This window comes from Canis lupus, chromosome 12 (assembly GCF_011100685.1).
Source record: "Canis lupus familiaris isolate Mischka breed German Shepherd chromosome 12, alternate assembly UU_Cfam_GSD_1.0, whole genome shotgun sequence".
NCBI lineage: Eukaryota > Metazoa > Chordata > Mammalia > Carnivora > Canidae > Canis > Canis lupus.
Window position 1 is genome coordinate 66,199,066 of NC_049233.1, and position 17,330 is coordinate 66,216,395.

General features: G+C 43.3%; 1 protein-coding gene across 5 annotated transcripts in view; it reads left to right on the forward strand.

Annotated features, from left to right (window-relative positions):
- Nucleotides 1-17,330, forward strand: part of ARMC2 (armadillo repeat containing 2) — a 104,194-nt gene that overhangs the window by 17,571 nt on the left and 69,293 nt on the right. For all 5 annotated transcript variants that reach the window (XR_005368109.1, XM_038554882.1, XM_038554883.1 and 2 more), the window contains exon 5: nt 6,352-6,559. Coding sequence is in view for 4 of the 5 variants with exons in the window: in XM_038554882.1 (XP_038410810.1) it covers nt 6,352-6,559 (208 nt within the window). In the remaining variant the exon portion in view is untranslated. The remainder of the gene's footprint in view (nt 1-6,351; nt 6,560-17,330) is intronic.

The window sequence follows — 17,330 nt, forward strand, 5'->3', positions numbered from 1 at the left end:
CAGAGTATACCAAGAGAATTTTTTCAAATTCTGCGGGAAATAACCCATTAGTGAGATGGCAACCAATTTAGTGAATCACCAGGAGTAAATAAAATGAAATAGAATAGAATAGAACAGAACATCAGGGCGTAACATAGATAGTAAGGGTAAGCTTCAAAGAGACCTTACTGTAGTCATGTATCTGTGTGTCCAAGGTCGTATTATCAATTTATTATATATTTATATTAAACTATATTGTGAATTTATTATTGCTATGTGTAGCCAAAAAGTTGGAAAACCACTTTCCTAGGGGCTGAATGAACTGGCTCTCCTTCAGTCAATAAGGATGGATGAAGAGGGGTAGGTTTACAGTCACAGAGAGGCGATTACCCGAGGATGGATCCCCAGAGTTACAAGCCGCCACCTGAGGATCCTACTTGTTTGACATACAAGCATTTTCTTTTAGTCACCAGTATTTACATGTAGCATATCTCATGGAAGAATCCAGATGTACGACCTCTTGAGAAAAATTGGAAGGTCTGGCAACACTGGGCCCCCATTCCAGGTAGCCCCCACCCCCATTAGCCCAGGGTGTGAGCTGCAGCTCCCTATGTCTCCCCAGCCTGCTTCACTCATATTCTGGCCCCTCTGCTCCCTCGTGATCCCTGACATAGCCAAGGAGGTAGAATCAAGAAGAAAGGAAGAGACAAAGAGGCAATACAGGGCGTGCATGTCACACCATAATGGATGGGATGTGTAATTAGGCAACTTGGTTTACCTTGATGTCCCAATTTGTTTCTTTTCTAACAGTCAATCAGCTATTTATTGAGCCCCTTCTAAGAGCCAGGCACCTCCCTAGGTCCACGGGGCCCTGCCCTCAAGGAGCTTGTGAGGGGAGATAGCAAACAGGAAAACAAAGAAATAAAATAATTTGGGTTCCCTCGAGGGTTATGAAGAAGATAAGCAAGATAATGGGATGGAGAATGTCTGTGGCAGGGGTACTTTGTGTGAGCTCAGGTGACACTGGAATGCGTCCTTGAGGAGTGGACAATGTGTCCGCACTGAGGGGCCACAAGGCCCGAGAGGGGAGGAAGGTCACTCAGGCGGTGCAGGACCCGAAGGCCAGTGTGGCTGCAAGATGGTTCCCCATGGGGACATGGAGGGAGCTCAGGCCACAGCCCAGGAGGGCCAGGCTGGGCAAAATGGCCCAGACTCTATGCGGCTTGCCCTGAAGAGCCAGAGCAGGGCTTCAGCAAGGGACAGACGTCACCTGACTTAAATTTCTCAACAATAGCTGCACATTAGAATCACCTGAGGAGCTTTTCAAACGTTCCAGCCACGGGGACCCAGGCACACCAATTAAATCAGAGAGGATTGGTAATTGCGGGAACAAAGCTCTTGCCAACATGGGAAGGGATGGGATCTGGGATCCCAGGGTGGGGGAGTGAGGTCAGACTAGGTAGGTTCCTAGGTAGGAACGGTGGCATTCCTTATAATCGGGAGGCAGGGCTGCTGGAAGGGTGCTGTTTGCTAAGTGTTTCGCTTCTGGGCCTGAAGGCTGCATATGCATTCGTGGTTTAACTCTTGGTAGCTCCCAGGTGAGAGCCCTGCCGCCTCCCGAGCTGCTCACATCCCTGTGCAGGTGCCTGGGCAGCTTCACCCGCCACCCTCCTCTTCCCTGCCTCCCCCTGGCTCGGCGCCTTCCCTCCGGGGCCACCTCAGGGACCACCGCGCTCTGGGAGGTGCCATCTGCGGCTGTCCTTTCCCGGCACTGAGGCCACCCTGGCTGGTGCCGTTCCTGTATCCACGCTGTTGGCAGGTGCCCGCTGCGCATCCTCCCCGGGTCCGGGTCGGCGCTCAGGAAGCGATGGCAGCGAAAAGTCATCGTCATTTTAAAAGCGCACATTGCCCAATTGCAACACCTTCTGATGCGGCGGCCTTGCTTGGACTCGTTGACCTTTGCGCAGGAGCTCCCCGGGCTTTGTCTCAGAGCCTCTGTTGTGTAGGAAAGGCATCCTTCGCGGGGTGACTCCAAGGCAGCTGTGCTTGGAGACCGAGGGGGCGCCCCTGCCTTTGATCATGAGGTCACTTGTAGCTGACTCTGCCACGGGCAGGCAAGGGGTGTGCTGGCAGGGTTGGGATTCCTGATTTAAGAAAATGAAAGGGGTGGGGGGGATCCCTGGGTGGCTCAGCAGTTTAGCGCCTGCCTTCGGCCCAGGGTGTGATCCTGGAGACCTGGGATCAAGTCCCCCTTGGGCCTCCCTGCATGGAGCCTGCTTCTCCCTCTGCCTGTGTCTCTCTCTCTCTCTCTCTCTCTCGTTCTCTGTGTGTGTGTGTGTCTCTCTCTTTTTCTCATGAATAAATAAAGTCTTAAAAAAATAAAGGAATAAAAAAATTTTAAAAAATGAAAGGGGAAGAGACGTGCATGGTCAGCTTCATAGGACTCACGGTGTAATTGCTCTGTTCAAATGGGCTTTTTGGCTGGCGGTTGGCAGTGTTGCTAACACCGCCCCGTTACCCAAGCCCAAACGAGACCACAGGGCAGTCTCCACCTTCTCACCCTCCCTGCCCTCTTTACCTTCACGCAGCCCTCGCCGGGCTCTCTGCGTGGGCTTCCACGCGTCTCCTGGCTCTGCACTTCCCTGTCCCACCGCTGCCCCACTGCTGTTATCAACTGTCGCCTTGTGCCTGGTCTTCTGTCCCCCCACCCCCTGCCTTGCTCCATCCTCAGCTCACTGAGGACCCTCAGAGCAGCTGGAAGAGCCTGGAGAAGCCAAGCTGCCAACCACACATGGCTGTGAGCAGCAGCCTCATCCCTTTATCCCAGTGGACCATGAAAAATGATTATCTTCTGGGTGTGCCATATGGGACAAGGGGGCAGGAAGGAAATAAAAATCGGATTGCATCATCTTCTCACTGAAAACCCTTTGGAGGGCTCCCTGGGCCTGAAGGAGTGTTTGCCAAAGTGAGTTCCAGCTTTCCCTTGGAAGAGGGGTTCAGCACTCGAATCAGTTTGCCTTCCTCCTCTCCCTGTTGGAGAGCCCCAGTGCACGTGGGCACAGTTGAATGTTGTAAAGATGCCTATTTAATTTTAATTCAACCCAGCATTTTATAAATGTACTTGACTGTGGAATCCGTCTTTTGAAGAATGCAGTTTGGGAAATATTGACCTAGCACAGAAGTTGGCAAACTTTCTCTGTAGAGGGCCAGAGAGTAATTATTTTAGGCCAAATCGGCCGTATAGTCTCTGTTCAACGTACTCAACTGTGCCATTGTAGTGGGAAAGCAACATTGACTGATTTATGGCCACCAAAACTTGAATTTCCTGAAACTTTCACATCTTATGAAATAGCGCTCTCCTTTTGAATCCTTCCCAGCCATTGAAAAATGTAAAAACCGTTCTTAGCTTGCAGGCGCGACAAAAACAAGAGGCAGGCTAGACCTGGTGGCTAGGTTGCCAACTCCTGGTCCAGGGGATGAAGTCTCTACACCTCAGCATGCACAGCTCTGTAGCGATCTAGCCCCAGCCTGACATTCCAGGCCCTTCTCTTGACTTTCATTTGCCTTCCGTCCACGGCCTGTGCACCAGCAGTTTGGAACTCCTTGCAGTTCCCCACACCTGTCCTGCTCTTCCAAGCTTCTTGCAGGATCTGCTATATAATTTGCTGGACCCACTATAAACTGAGAATGTGGAGCTCTTTGTTCAAACATTGTTGAGAATTTCAAGATGGTGACAGCAAAGCCTTCAACCAAGTGTAGGGCCCTTCTAAGTGTGGGACCCTGCTTGGGGTACACACGCACAAAACTAGCTCTGACTGCAGACTTTTGTTCCTTTTTCCCAGAACTCCTTTTTGCCTCCTGTTAGTCCTTCAGAATACTTCTCAGTCTCCGCTTGCTTTATAAATCTTTCCCTGACCTGTTCCCAACCCCTCGGGACACTCTTATTTTCTGTACTGCCCTTACCTGGCTCGGACCAGGCTGTACTACATTTCTCTCCTTACACGTCTGTCTCTTTGTCTCCCCCTATTAAGACTGAGCGACTTCAGGAGGAAAAGAAGTTTCCTTTATCTGTAGCCTGAGAACCTAAAACAGGTGCCAAAGCAGTATCTGTGAAATGGAACTGTTCCCGCATGGTAATCCCACTCATTGTAGACTTTGGAATTTTACCCATGATCCATTACAAAATTAACAGAGTGCTATGGACATTTACCAGGGACACACAGGGTGTTGTTACTCATGCTCAGTTTAATGGTGGACATCCATCAGGATAAGAGTGAGCCCCAGGGCAGCTTCTCCCTGTAGTAATAACTGACAAGCTCATTCCAGTAGATTGTGAAGTTAGATGGGCTGCAGCAACTCCACCTATGAGTATGGATGTGTTTCCCCTCTAGAATAGAAGCTCCCTGGTGGCTGGGACTTCTTGTTCATCACTAGACCGCCAGCGCCTGGCACAGCACCTGACACATAGCAGCGAGTGCCTAATAAATATTCATGGAGTAAATGAATGAAAGAAATGCTAAAATGTAGGCATAGACTAAAAATGCTTTACTTGAAACAAAATATGTGCTTTGTAATTCAGTAGGGAAGATATTTAAGGCAGCGTGGTGCTACAGAGCGAGCCCTGGACCAGAAGTCGGGGTTCTTGGGTTCCCTTAATCATGATGACAATAACCTCTAGGTTTTGAGTAAATCACTTTACTAGGTCATATCATTTCATTCTCACCACACCCCTAAGAGGTGGGGACCACCGAGGAAGGTGAGAGAAAAGTTGAGTGACCTGCCTGAGTCACTCAGCCAGTACTTGACCCTGAGCCTGATGGAATGCAAAGCCTACACTCTGCACTGTACAGCCCTGGCTCTCCCTGCGCTTGCTCTGTGAGCCTAGACTGGTCACTCAACGTTTGGATTTTCAGTTTTCTTATCTGAAAAATGAAGTTTAGACTAGCCAATCTTTAAGTTTCCTTTCAGCTTTAAAATTCATTGAGAGCAGGGAGCTTGGTCGGAGTGGACTAGGTGGTTTTGTTGGTTTTTAATGGTTTGTTGAAGTACAGAAAAGAAAACCTTGAGTTGTTTTGGAGAAGCTTGCAAAAACAATATTTTTCTACATGAACCTCATCCCCACATTCCCATTCAAAAAAATATATTTTATCTGAGACACAAGTGTGGTATCAGCTGCACGGATGAGCTATTCCTAACGTCCACTTGCTGATAAAGAAAGTGTTGTGTTGTAAGCCTAAGAATCTGTACTCATAAACACAATAGATGTTTTCGGTTTAGAGATTGGACTTCTTTTTGCAACTCTCATTATCTTATTCCTCTTTAGAAAGCCTTGTAAGCCAATGCCCTCAGCTTCCTACTAGCCAGCAGTGGTATATAAGGCCTCCACGATCTGGGTGCTGCCCCTCTGATCAGCTCTCTTCCTCTCCTCCCTCACATACTCCACTCCTCTTGTACCTGAAGCATGCCAGGCACACTCCTGCCTTAAGACCTCAGTAGCTGTTATTCCCTCTGCAGGAAATTCTGTCTCTGGTCAACCCGTGGCTAGATGTCTCACCCCTATTAAAGGCTTGCCCTACTATGTCTACCCTGTTCAAAACTGCTGCCGGTCCCCATCCCCAATCCTCTTTGATTTTCTCCATTTTTCTATTTTTGCTTTTTTTTCTGTAGCACTCATTATCTTATGTCATGTACCTCGTTTATTACAGAACATTATTTATTACCTATTTATACCTATTAGGACATAAGTCCTATAAAGTCAGGGTTCTTTGTTTCATTACTAATATAGCCCAAGTGTCTAGACCAGTGCCTGACATCAGGGAGGCACTCAGTATTTTTTTTTTTTAGATATTTTATTTATTTATTTTAGAGAGAGAGGGAGAGAGAGAATCCCAAGCAGGCTCCATGCCTAGTGCAGAGCCCAATGTGGGGCTCAAACCCACAACCCTGAGATCATGACTTGAGCTGAAATCAAGAGTCAGACACTTAATCAACTGAGCCACCCAGGTGTCCCAGCACTCAGTATTTTTTGAAAAAGAAATTATTAAGATAATCAAATTCAGGAAAAGGAGTCCTCATTCTGGGATGCAGAAGTGTTTATATGGACCAAGTTATTCATAAAACCTACATTTGAGTATTTGTCCTCTGGTAGACTCTGAGAGAGTAGATTCATTTTTGATGAATTGATGCTGCCAAGCCTGAAATAGTGGTGAGGTCTTACAGATTTTGTCCACACAATTCTTGAAAGACTTGATTGTAAGTAATATAAAATTTTTAAATTGTATAAATTCTTAGATAGAAAAAAAAAAAACACCTGGAAATAGGGATTCCTAAAATCAGAACTGCCTTGACAAAACATTTCCTTGATTGTTACAGCAAAGAAGACAGTGGAATCCAAAGAAACAGTTGTGATGGGGGACCCCATGGTGAAAATAAATGGGATTCATTTAACAGAATCCGATGCCGTTGGCCACTTAAAGAGTCACCCACTTCAGCTAACTTATGATGGAAGCTTCAGTGAAATCAAGGAGCAAGAAACGTTCAAAGGGACAACATCCTTGCCATCTCATCTCAGAAGTGGAGGGTCAGTATTCTGATTTAGTTTTCTGGTTAGGATAACTGTGTCGTATACTAGTTTGTTTCCTAATCTTACATAGATGGTTGATTTGCATGTTCCCTTTCCATGAATAGAAAAGGTTTTTTTTTTTCTTATGGCAAAATAGAGTTGGTTTTACATCATTCCCTGTTTAATCCTCAGGAAAACATTTATTCATACCTGCCAAATGCTGCGCTGACAAGGCTGTCAGAATAGCAAAGCCTAACTTTGCTTTAGTTGGGCTGTTTCAGCCAGCCCTCCAGTGATGAGTGATCGTGCTGTTGTGTGCTATTTAGGATTCTTGCCTGGCTGGAAATCTCTCGTTCCCTCCCTTTGGATTGGTTTACTGTTGTTAATTCCACCAAAGAGTGGACACTTATTTTATTCCCCAGTGGAAACTTGTATTTAAATATTTATTTTGCAAACAGGTAAATAGACAAAAGTAGTAGAATCCTGTAGATTTCTGTTGTCTGTGATATTTCTCTGCTAATCCCTCATAAAATGAATTATTGAGAATTACTTTATTTCATACCATGTTCCTATAGGACTGTCTAGGGCTTCCCCTAGAAAATTGAGGAGCAATTTTCTTACCATCTTAAGATTTATGGAGAAATGTGAATTCTCACCCTGGTGTTTTCCTAGCGAAAGCTGGAATAACTGGGGCCTGGGGTGGGGGAGATGGAGCGGGGAGAGCAGCCTCTGTTCTCCACCCCCTGCCAGTAACGATGCTGAGATAGGCAGAAGGTCTTGGACTGGACTGGGTCATTCAGTTAAAAATATTTTTCTATGACTTTCCATTGGGCCAATGTGGACAACCGCCCGGTTCAAATTTGCTTAACAAGATTAAATTCCATGGGCCTTTTTAAGACCGAGTACTTGTTGCCCTCACTTTAGATTTTGGGTCTGACTTTGGCTCGTACACATGCAGCATGTTTAAAGCTTTTCCCGGAACCGGCTGCTTGGCAGCTGGTTAGTTTAGCTGAACTGACCTTGTCTGCTGACACAGCCTGAAGAGTGTCGCACACACGGAGTTTATACGAGGCAACCTAGTAATCCTTGTAACGTTGCTTTGCGTTCAGTACATTTTTTAAATTAAAGGGGAAAAAAAAATCGAATGTCTCCTTAAGTGGAAGAGAATGACTTCAAATTGGGACTTTGGGAGCTGAGCACAAAACATCAAACTGGCCATTGCAACCAATCTTTTCCAGTCGGTGAATAAGAATAGGCTGCAGACCTCAGAGTTTAAACATAAAAGACTGCAGGAGAGCTTGTGTTTCTTTAGCACTGAAGTGAAAAGGAAACATTTATCTTGCTGCACCCATCCTTACAGTAATTAAAGTTGACTAGGAAAAACCAGACAAGAGCTGTTTTATTTTTATTTTTTTTTTATTTTTTTGCGAACCTTCAGATGTTGCAGAATAATCTGGCAAGCCAGAGTTCATTATGTCTTCCTCAGTCTAGGACAGCAAAGGCATTTTCAGTTGCATATTTTATCCCACAAACAGCAAAGGAGAAATCAATTAGGGACTAGAAGCGCTTCTTCCTGACTGTCCCAAATTATGAGGCATTGGCAGTGCTAATTGTTTTCCTTTTGTTTGGTGAGGACGGCCTTTGCGTCCTGTAATGACTGTGCCTGAGTCGGGTTTGCAGTGCACCCTGGCGAGTTTAACTTCCCATAACATTTCTGCTTTATGAATCTTTACCTCCCTTAATCATAGGATGGGGTTTTGTTGAAATGGTGCCAAAAAAACAGTTTATACAGTAGGATTAAAACAAACCAGAAAATGGAAACTATTAGCAATTCTTTCATTAATTACGTTTGTGAATCAATCTGGGACACTTGATAATTGTTTCTCGTAAACATTTAAGTGAAGAATTCCAAGAAATGATCTTTGCTATGCAGTGCAGTATTCCCAGTTTTGATGCTAAAGCCTTACTCAATTAACATTTTTCCATCTTTAAGCCCTAATGTGGTAAATGAAGACTCTTGTCAGTGAACCCGGCTGGCAGAAGAAGGGAGGGGAGGGAATGCAAAACTAGAAAAGGAGGAGGCCTGGGAGGACACTGGCTCCAGAAGGAGCCCAAGCAGGTCTCCTAAAGGGGACAGAGGAAATGAGGACGTGCCTCCCACGCAGGGTCCTCACCCACTCGCTTAATGCGGGGGAGTCTGGCACCTTTAGGCTGCATGCCTCCAGGCTGGGGGGAGAAGGGACCAGTTTGTTCCAGTGAAATCGTACACCCTTCGTTTAGAGTATGGATAACTCAGACCTGGGATGGAATGGAGTGTCACTTTATGCTGGTCGTGATGGAAATAGGATTTGCTCAGCAAGGCATCATCATAAACAAGATCTTGGGGGACTATTTAACTTTACAAAAGAGAGCATCCTCTTGAGCACTTATCCAGCTATCATCTTCAAACAGTGTTGCAATTCTGACAGTCTCTGCGTGTCCAGCCAAGGAAGGGCCCATTTACGGTTTGGCAGGCCTGCCCCATAGCGGCACTCCATTTTCTCTTACTTTCTGTTGCCACGTGGATTGAAAATAAGAAAGCTTCCGTTAAAATACATATGTATGTATACCTCTATCCATCTATCCATTCGTCTATCCACTGGTTCAATCAGATGGACCCTTTCATACATCTGCTTAAAAACCTTTAAAGGCTCTCTATGTAAATCCTTGGATTTAGGTTCGGTTCTCTCTCAGCCATTTGACTTATCTGTATGGTCTTTGACAAGTCTCTTACCACGCTCAGGGGTGACCGTTTTCTAATCTGTAAAATGGAAATAACTGTGTTCCTTCACTCCCATCTCCTCCCAGCCTTTACTGTGGGCTGTGGAATGATTAATAAGGTTTGAAAGCCTTGTTTGTAAACTGTCAAGTGCCAATAGTACTATTTTTGGAATCAAAAAGAAGAAAAGAGGGCTCTTGGTTAAAGAGGGTAAGGAAAAGCATTCTACAGAAACTAAACAAAAGCAGCAAAGAATGAAAAACACCAAAATAAATGCCATCAATGAAGCAGAAAACTGGTTCCGACCTGAAACTACAAAACATGGAGCAAACTTTGCACGCTGCAGTGTGGGCTTGATTTTTTTTTTTTTTTTTTTGATCAACCTAGCATACTTGCCTTGCCTTTGGAGAGCAAGGTGTCTTGTATCATGCTCGGTCTATATTTAGAAAAGGGCTGACCCTCTTCTCCCTGCCTTACCTTCCCAAGGGTCCAGGGGGGATGATGTGGCCCCGGCCTGGCTTTCAAAGTTCATCTGTCCATCAGCCACAGCAGTTGGTTCAGACATGGGCACATGATCCAAAACAGACCAGCTGAGTTCCTCCATGGGCCTTTTGCCAAAGCCTTTGGGGAAAGTGCTCTTTCAAGTTCATAAGCTATAAAGATGATGTGGTCTTAGAGCCAACAGCAGCCATTTCATAGCCTTCTGGAGGGTGACTCTGAGTGGGGACGTGACATATAAACAGAGCTAAGGAAATGGAGACAGTGACAGTGTATCAAGGATGATACATACATACCCCTAGATCCAGGGTACCTGATACCACCAGATCCACATTGTAGACCGCTCTGTCTTATGAACCAATATGTTCCTTTTTCTTTCTTTCTTTCTTTCTTTCTTTCTTTCTTTCTTTCTTTCTTTCTTTCTTTCTTCTTTCTTTCTTTCTTTCTTTCTTTCTTTCTTTCTTTCTTTCTTTCTTTCTTTTTTTTCTTCTCCCTCTTCTTTCCTTTCTTTTCTTTCCTCTCTTTATTTGTTTTGACAGGGACAGCTTGTAGTACTTCAGGTTAGGTTTTTGTCTCTTGGAATAGTGCAGCCAGGAGTCCAGTTAACCTGCCAGATTCTACAAAGTATTGATGAAAACAAGGGGTAATTTGAGAGCAGATACTGACCTCCTCAGACCTAGACCAAGAAACAGATTTCACTAAGAGTGAGTGTCTCAGTTCAGAAGGTAATACATCCAATAGTCTTTAATTAAAGAAATGAGACTTAAAGAGTGGGCCAGCCCCAGAAAAAGTAGAGATGCCCCTGCAAGGACCTTGGTGAAAGGACAGGGGGATGGGACTGAGGGCGATGCGATCCTCATTTCCTGTGGGCCAGCTGGTATGCATGCACACGTATGTGGTAGTGGTAGGGGAGGTTTGCTAGGTTAGAACTCAAGGAGCCTATCTCAGCCTATTTCTGTGAGTGACAGCAACTTGCCACACACAGACCAAGCAGATACATGCTTTAGGTCAAAAAATAACAGACCTGGTGAATGGATGTTCAAGAATGCTGACTCAAGTTGGAGCTACAGAACACCCTGATTCTCTCCTTCTGTGGATTCTATGAATTCTTCAGCAAATAAATGGCTCTGTTTAAAGATAAATAAATACAAGGATAAGAGTTAACATAGAACTCAAGTGCAGATATGTGAAAAACAGAACAAAAGACAGATGAAGAAAATGGATCACAAAAGGCATTGCCCTCTAAACACAAGAGCTAAAACCATTTTCCATAGTGTCAAAATTAAAAAAAAAAAAAAAGGAAAGAAAGATGAGCTCTTTGGGTTCTAAGAATTCAAATTAGAAATTCTAAGCCCACTTTAAGAGATGAAAAATATATTTGCAATTCTCAAGAAGTGAAAGAAAAATGTATAAACCCAGAAAGGAAAGTCGTATTAGAAGTAAAATGAGGGACGCCTGGGGGCTCTGTGGTTGAGCATCTGCCTTGGGCTCAGGTCATGACCCTGAAGTCCTGGGATCAAGTCCCACACTGGGCTTCCAACAGGGAGCCTGCTTCTCCCTCTGCCTGTGTCTCTGCCTCTCTCTCTGTGTCTCTCATGGATGGATGGATAAATTAAATAAATAAATAAACAAATAAATAAACAAACAGTTGAAAATGCAATGGTGTACAGGCTAGAAGCAATCATACAAAAAGAAAGAAGTAGAAGATATGAAAATGATTAGAGCAATTAAGATAGATACAAGAGGCATGGCACTTGTATTCCTGAAGGAGTCTTCCTCCTCCTTCCCCCATCCCTCCCTAGTACTAGCGTACCTTCTTTTAAATCTTTTTAAAATTAAAATTCAATTAATCAACATGTATATTATTGGTTTCAGAAGTAGAGGGCAATGATTCATTCGTCAGTCTTTTATAACACCCAGTGCTCATTACATCACATGCCCTCCTGAGTGCCTGTCACTCAATCACTCCATCCGTCCACCCCCACCTCCCCTCCAGCAACCCTCAGTTTGTTTCCTATGATTAAGAGTCTCTTATGGTTGGTTGCCCTCTCTGATTTCATCTTGTTTTATTTTTTCCTCTCTTCCCCTATGATCCTCTGTTTTGTTTCTTCAATATGAGTGAGATCATATGGTAATTGCCTTTCTCTGATTGACTTATTTTGCTTAGCGTAATATCCTCTAGTTCCATCCACGTTGTAGCAAATGGCAAGATTTCGGGTTTTTTGATGGCTGAGTAGTAGTCCATTGTGTGTGTGTGTGTGTGTGTGTGTGTGTATAAATATACCATATCTTCTTTATCCATTCATTTGTAGATGGGACATCTGGGCTCTTTCCACAGTTTGACTATCGTGGACATCACTGCTAGAAACATTGGGGTGCAGGTGCCTCTTCAGATCACTACATTTGTATCTTTGAAGTAAATACCCAGCAGTGCAATTGCTGGGTTGTAGTAGCTCTATTTTCCATTTTTTGAGAAATTTCCATACTGTTTTCCAGAGCGACTGCACCAGCTTGCATTCCTACCAACAGTTTAAGAGGGTTCCCCTTTTTCCACATCCTTGCCAACATCAATCGTTTCCTGACTTGCTAATTTTAGCCGTTCTGACTGGCATGAGGTGATATCTCATTGTGGTTTTGATTTGCATTTCCCTGATGCCCAGTGATATTGAGCATTTTTTTCATGTGTCTATTAGCCATTTGTATATCTTCTTTGGAGAAATGTCTGTTCATGTCTTCTGCCCATTTCTTGATTAGATTACTTGTACTTTGTGTGTTGAGTTTGATAAGTTCATTATAGATTTTGGATACTAGCCCTTTATCTGATAAGACATTTGCAAATATCTTCTCCCATTCCGTAGGTTGTCTTTTGGTTTTGTCGGCTGTTTCCTTTGCTGTGCAAAAGCTTTTTATCTTGATGAAGTCCCAGTAGTTCACTTTTGCCTTTGTTTCCTTTGCCTTTGGAGACGTGTCTAGTAAGAAGTTGCTGTGGCCCGGGTCACAAAGGTTGCTGCCTGGGTTCGCCTCTAAGATTTTGATGGATTGCTGTCTCATATTTAGGTCTTTCATCCATTTTGAGTCAATTTTGTATATGGTGTGAGGAAATGGTCCATCTTCTGCATGTGGCTGTCAAATGTTCCCAACACCATTTGTTGAAGAGACTGTCTTTTTCCATTAGATATTCTTTCCTGCTTTGTTGAAGATTAGTTGCCCATAAAGTTGAGGGTCCATTTCTGGGTTCTCTATTCTGTTCCATTGATCTGTGTGTCTGTTTTTGTGCCAAGTACTAGCTTACTTTCAACAACCAAGTGCCATATACTCTTCCAAGTGATTTACATATATTAACTCATTTGATATTCACAAGAACCAACAGAATGGAAGAGGCAACTTTCTGAAATAAAAATTTGAATCTGAAGCTCAATGGACACAGCATGTCCCAACAATTTTTTTAAAGATTTTATTTATTTGTTTGTTTGTTTATTTATTTATTTATTCATTCATTCATTCATTCATTCATTCATTCATGAGAGACACAGAAACAGAGGCAGAGACACAGGCAGAGGGAGAAGCAGGCTCCCTGAGGGGAGCCCAATGCAAGACTCAATCCCAGGACCCTGGGATCACGACCTGAGCCAAAGGCAGATATTCAACCACTGAAGAACCCAGGTGCCCCCCACCAACGAAATTTTATATGGAATACTACACACTAAGATACTTCCAATAGTGTTCAGCACTAGAACACTACCCAGAGCATAGTACTAATTGACAATTAGTAATTGTCAATTGAGTGAATAAATGGAAGAAGGTATCCTATGGCCATCCAGGCTAAATAAGGAAGTCCCATAAAAGGAGAAAAAGGCCGACTGCCTCTGGCTTTAGTAGAGCACCTCACAGTGTCAGAAGACAGTAGAGTAGTATCTATGCAGTCCTAAGTATGAGAAGGATAACACAAGATTATCCTTGTGTTATCCTTGTGTAACACAGCCAACTTGTTCTTTAATAAAAAGGCAACAGATGGATATTCCAAATGTGAATGAACTTGGGGACTATAGCACACATGCACTTTCTAGAAAACTCTTTTTTTATTACATATGTATGTATTTGTTTATTTGTGAGAGAGAGACAGACAGAACAGGGGGAAGAGCAGAGGGGAAGGGAGAGGTTGGGGGAAAGAATCCCAAGCAGACATTGTGCTGAACGCAGAGCCTGAGGCATGACTCAATCCCAGGATCCTGAGATCATGACCGGAGCCGAAACCAAGAGTCAGATGCTTAAGCGACTGAGCCACCCAGGCGCCCCTAGAAAACTCTTTTGACATCAAAATGATGAGTCAGAATTCAGAAATGAGGAGGCTATGATAAAGCCATTCATGGTGAGTATCGGCTTTGTTTTCATAGTGAATTAAAACCCTGAAAATGATGGTTATGGAACAGAAGACTTAATGATGTAATAGTAACATAAATAACTAAAACTGGTACTTGGGAGGAAGTGTGAGTGCCAATTATTTCACTTCATAAGAGGGAATAGATTTGTCAGTAGCTACAGACTGAAATTGAAATATGAATTTAAAAAAGAATATTTCAGCATCCTAATGTTTTTCATTATTTTTTTTCTTAACTTCAGAGAGATCTTTTAGAAACTAATATCTCTTGGGAAGACCCATTCATCTGAAGTTCTACAATTCCTTCAGTTTCATCTCAATTTCTGTTTCTCTGTTAAATTCAAGTAAAATTTATACCTAATACTTTAAAATTATAATGACATGTATGGTATGATCCTATTTATATGTATCCTTTACCTGCCCTCCCTCCAAATCACTCTTCTGTTCTTTCCTTTCTCTTTTCATCTGAATATGTGCAAAATATGTCTGGAATTATGTTTACCATATATCAATATTTATTTCTGGGTGGTGGGGTCCTGGATGATTTTTTAAGATCTTCTTTGTACCTTCTTATATTGCCTGGCCTTAAAGATTAATAAATATGTCATTTTTTCAAAAATAATGAAGTCATCATTATTTTAAGAAATTAAGGGTAATGTGGCTGCGTAACCGTTTCCATTCGGAAAAGACAAGCACCGGCCAGAATGGTTTTGCAGAGTCCTACCTTATTCAACCATTTCCATTTAATAAGCATTTCTTGGTAAGCAAAGCCCTATGCTGAGGGGTCGGGAGGTGGGAGACAGACAAATGGATCCTGCCCATGAGGTGCTTACACCACAGCAGTCTTGCCACTCAGGTTTGGTCTCTGGAAGAGCTGTGTCAACATCACCTGGGAGCTTGCTGCAAATGCAGGATCTCAGGCCCATACTGGATTTGAATCTGCATTTTACATATTTTTATAAGATAGCCTGTGATTTGAATGCACACTTAAGTTTGGGAAGCACTATTCAGTGATTAGTTCTGACGCTGGGGAATGAAAGCAGAGCTGAAAGTGCTAAAAGCACATGCCCTGGGAGTTCAGATATGAGAGCACCTCATTCTGACCTCAAGATCAGGAAAGGTTTCTTGGGGTACCCGTGGGCTTGGGATGCCTCTTGAGGCTGGTTTTCAGTCGGGGTGGAACATTGTGTTCTTTGCTAAAGGAGTAGCAGAGGCGGAGGGGTATTTGACCTGGTGGCAGCCGGATGGAAAAAAGGCAGATGGCCTAGTGCAGCAGGAGCGTAGGTCCTGAGGCTGTGGACTGCAGGGAACCACCGAGAAGTTTTCAGCTGAAGACAGGCAGCAGAGTGAGGGGCAGGGAGAGGGGAGAGCCTGAAAAGGAGGAGACCATGGGGAAGCCGTGGTGGTAGCGGCTCTGGTGGAAGATGGCCATATGTTAGCACCCCATTAGGAGGGTAGGCGGAAAGCAGAGAAAGGAGCTGCGTAGAGCCAGCCCCCCACCCCATGCTAGGCCAGAGGGCATTCACAGCTACTCTCCCCAATGAGGAAGGAAGTCCTCGTAGCTGCAGCAGTGGGAAGTGACAGGGCCTTTCACCTGATGTGCCTGGACGTTGTGGAGCTCTAAAGGTTACGGAAAGCATGGACCTGTGGGCTTGTACACAAGCTAAAGGGACTTTGAGCTTAACTAAGTTACTAAGTTGAGCTAACGTGGATAGCTACAAAGCCATGTCTCATCAAGTTTATACAAGAGCTTGAATAATAACCACTTAGTGATAGCTGAAAAAGATGCTGAGATTATATGTATAATTTTTAAATATGCATTTTTTTTAATCATGAGCCACAACCCAATGCCATAGATACCTCGGAGGACTTAAAATTTTGATCTTATGACCATTTCTTTAAAATCATGTTCTTTCATTTCATTGTGCTTTTATGTAACCGTTTAAGTACAGAGTTCTATTTTTAACATTCGTTATTAAGACCGAATGCTAATATTATTAATGCTATTATGTCTGAAAACTATATAACTGGTGCTTAGGGCAATGAAGATGTGATTAGGGGACCTCACCCCTGCCACTCCTTGGTGTTGGCCTTCTCAATTGCAGTCAGAGAATCTAAGAGACTACGAGGCAGGGGTAAGCAAACTAAGACCCATGGGCCAAACCCAGCCTATGACCTGTTTTTATAAATAAAGTTTTATTGGAACACAGCCACACTCGTTCATTCACCTCTTGCCTGTGGTTGTTACATACTACAGCAGCGGAGTTGAGTAGCTGTAGAGACTGTATGGCTGCAAAGCCTACAATATTTACTTCCTGACATGAATCTATACAGCTTGAATCTAATTCTAAAACTGAAGTGTCTTTTTTTTTCTTGGGGCATGGGAAAGTTTAGCTCAAAATTTGCTAAATTTTCTTTTTATCATATGCTTATGATAATCAGCACATTTAAAATTTAAATATGCCTTAAAATTTTAAATATACCTTTAAGATTTCCTTTCCCATTTTCTCACATGTAATTTTTTTTTCCACTTGGAAATAAATGTATTGCTTTCTTTCACCTTCATTCGAAATCCTTCTTAATGTCTTTATAGTTACTGCTTTAAAGCGGGAGTCAACAAACTATAGCCCAGGAGCCAAATCTGGCCAGCCACCTGTTTTGTTTCATTTTGTTTTACATCCTTTGTGCCAAGAATGGCTCATACATTTTTTAGTCATTACATTTAAATGGTTACAGAAATACCTACATCTATTTTGCCACTTGGCATGCAAAGTGTAAAATAGATATTATCTGGCTCTTTAAGAAAAAGTTTGCTGACCTCTGACCTAATCATAATAATTAGAAAAACTGTTTAAATAATAGCAAAATCTGAGGTTTAGACCATTTTTAAAGAAATACACTTTATTTCTTCAGTGTATATATGGTCCAGAAGTAGATGCTGCCAATGTGACTGATGGGTGGACGGACACTCGTAACTCAGTCTGTATATAGCATTGCCTTGGCTAGAGAGCTTGGTTCTGGTTATTCAGTGAAAGAAATGTAGGGCTCCTGTCAGTGGCTGGGAAAAGAAGACCTTGCTTTTGCTCTGAAACGTGTTGGCAATAGATCAGGAGCCTGGGAATGTCATAGCCATCTTGCCGTCTTCAGTATTCCAA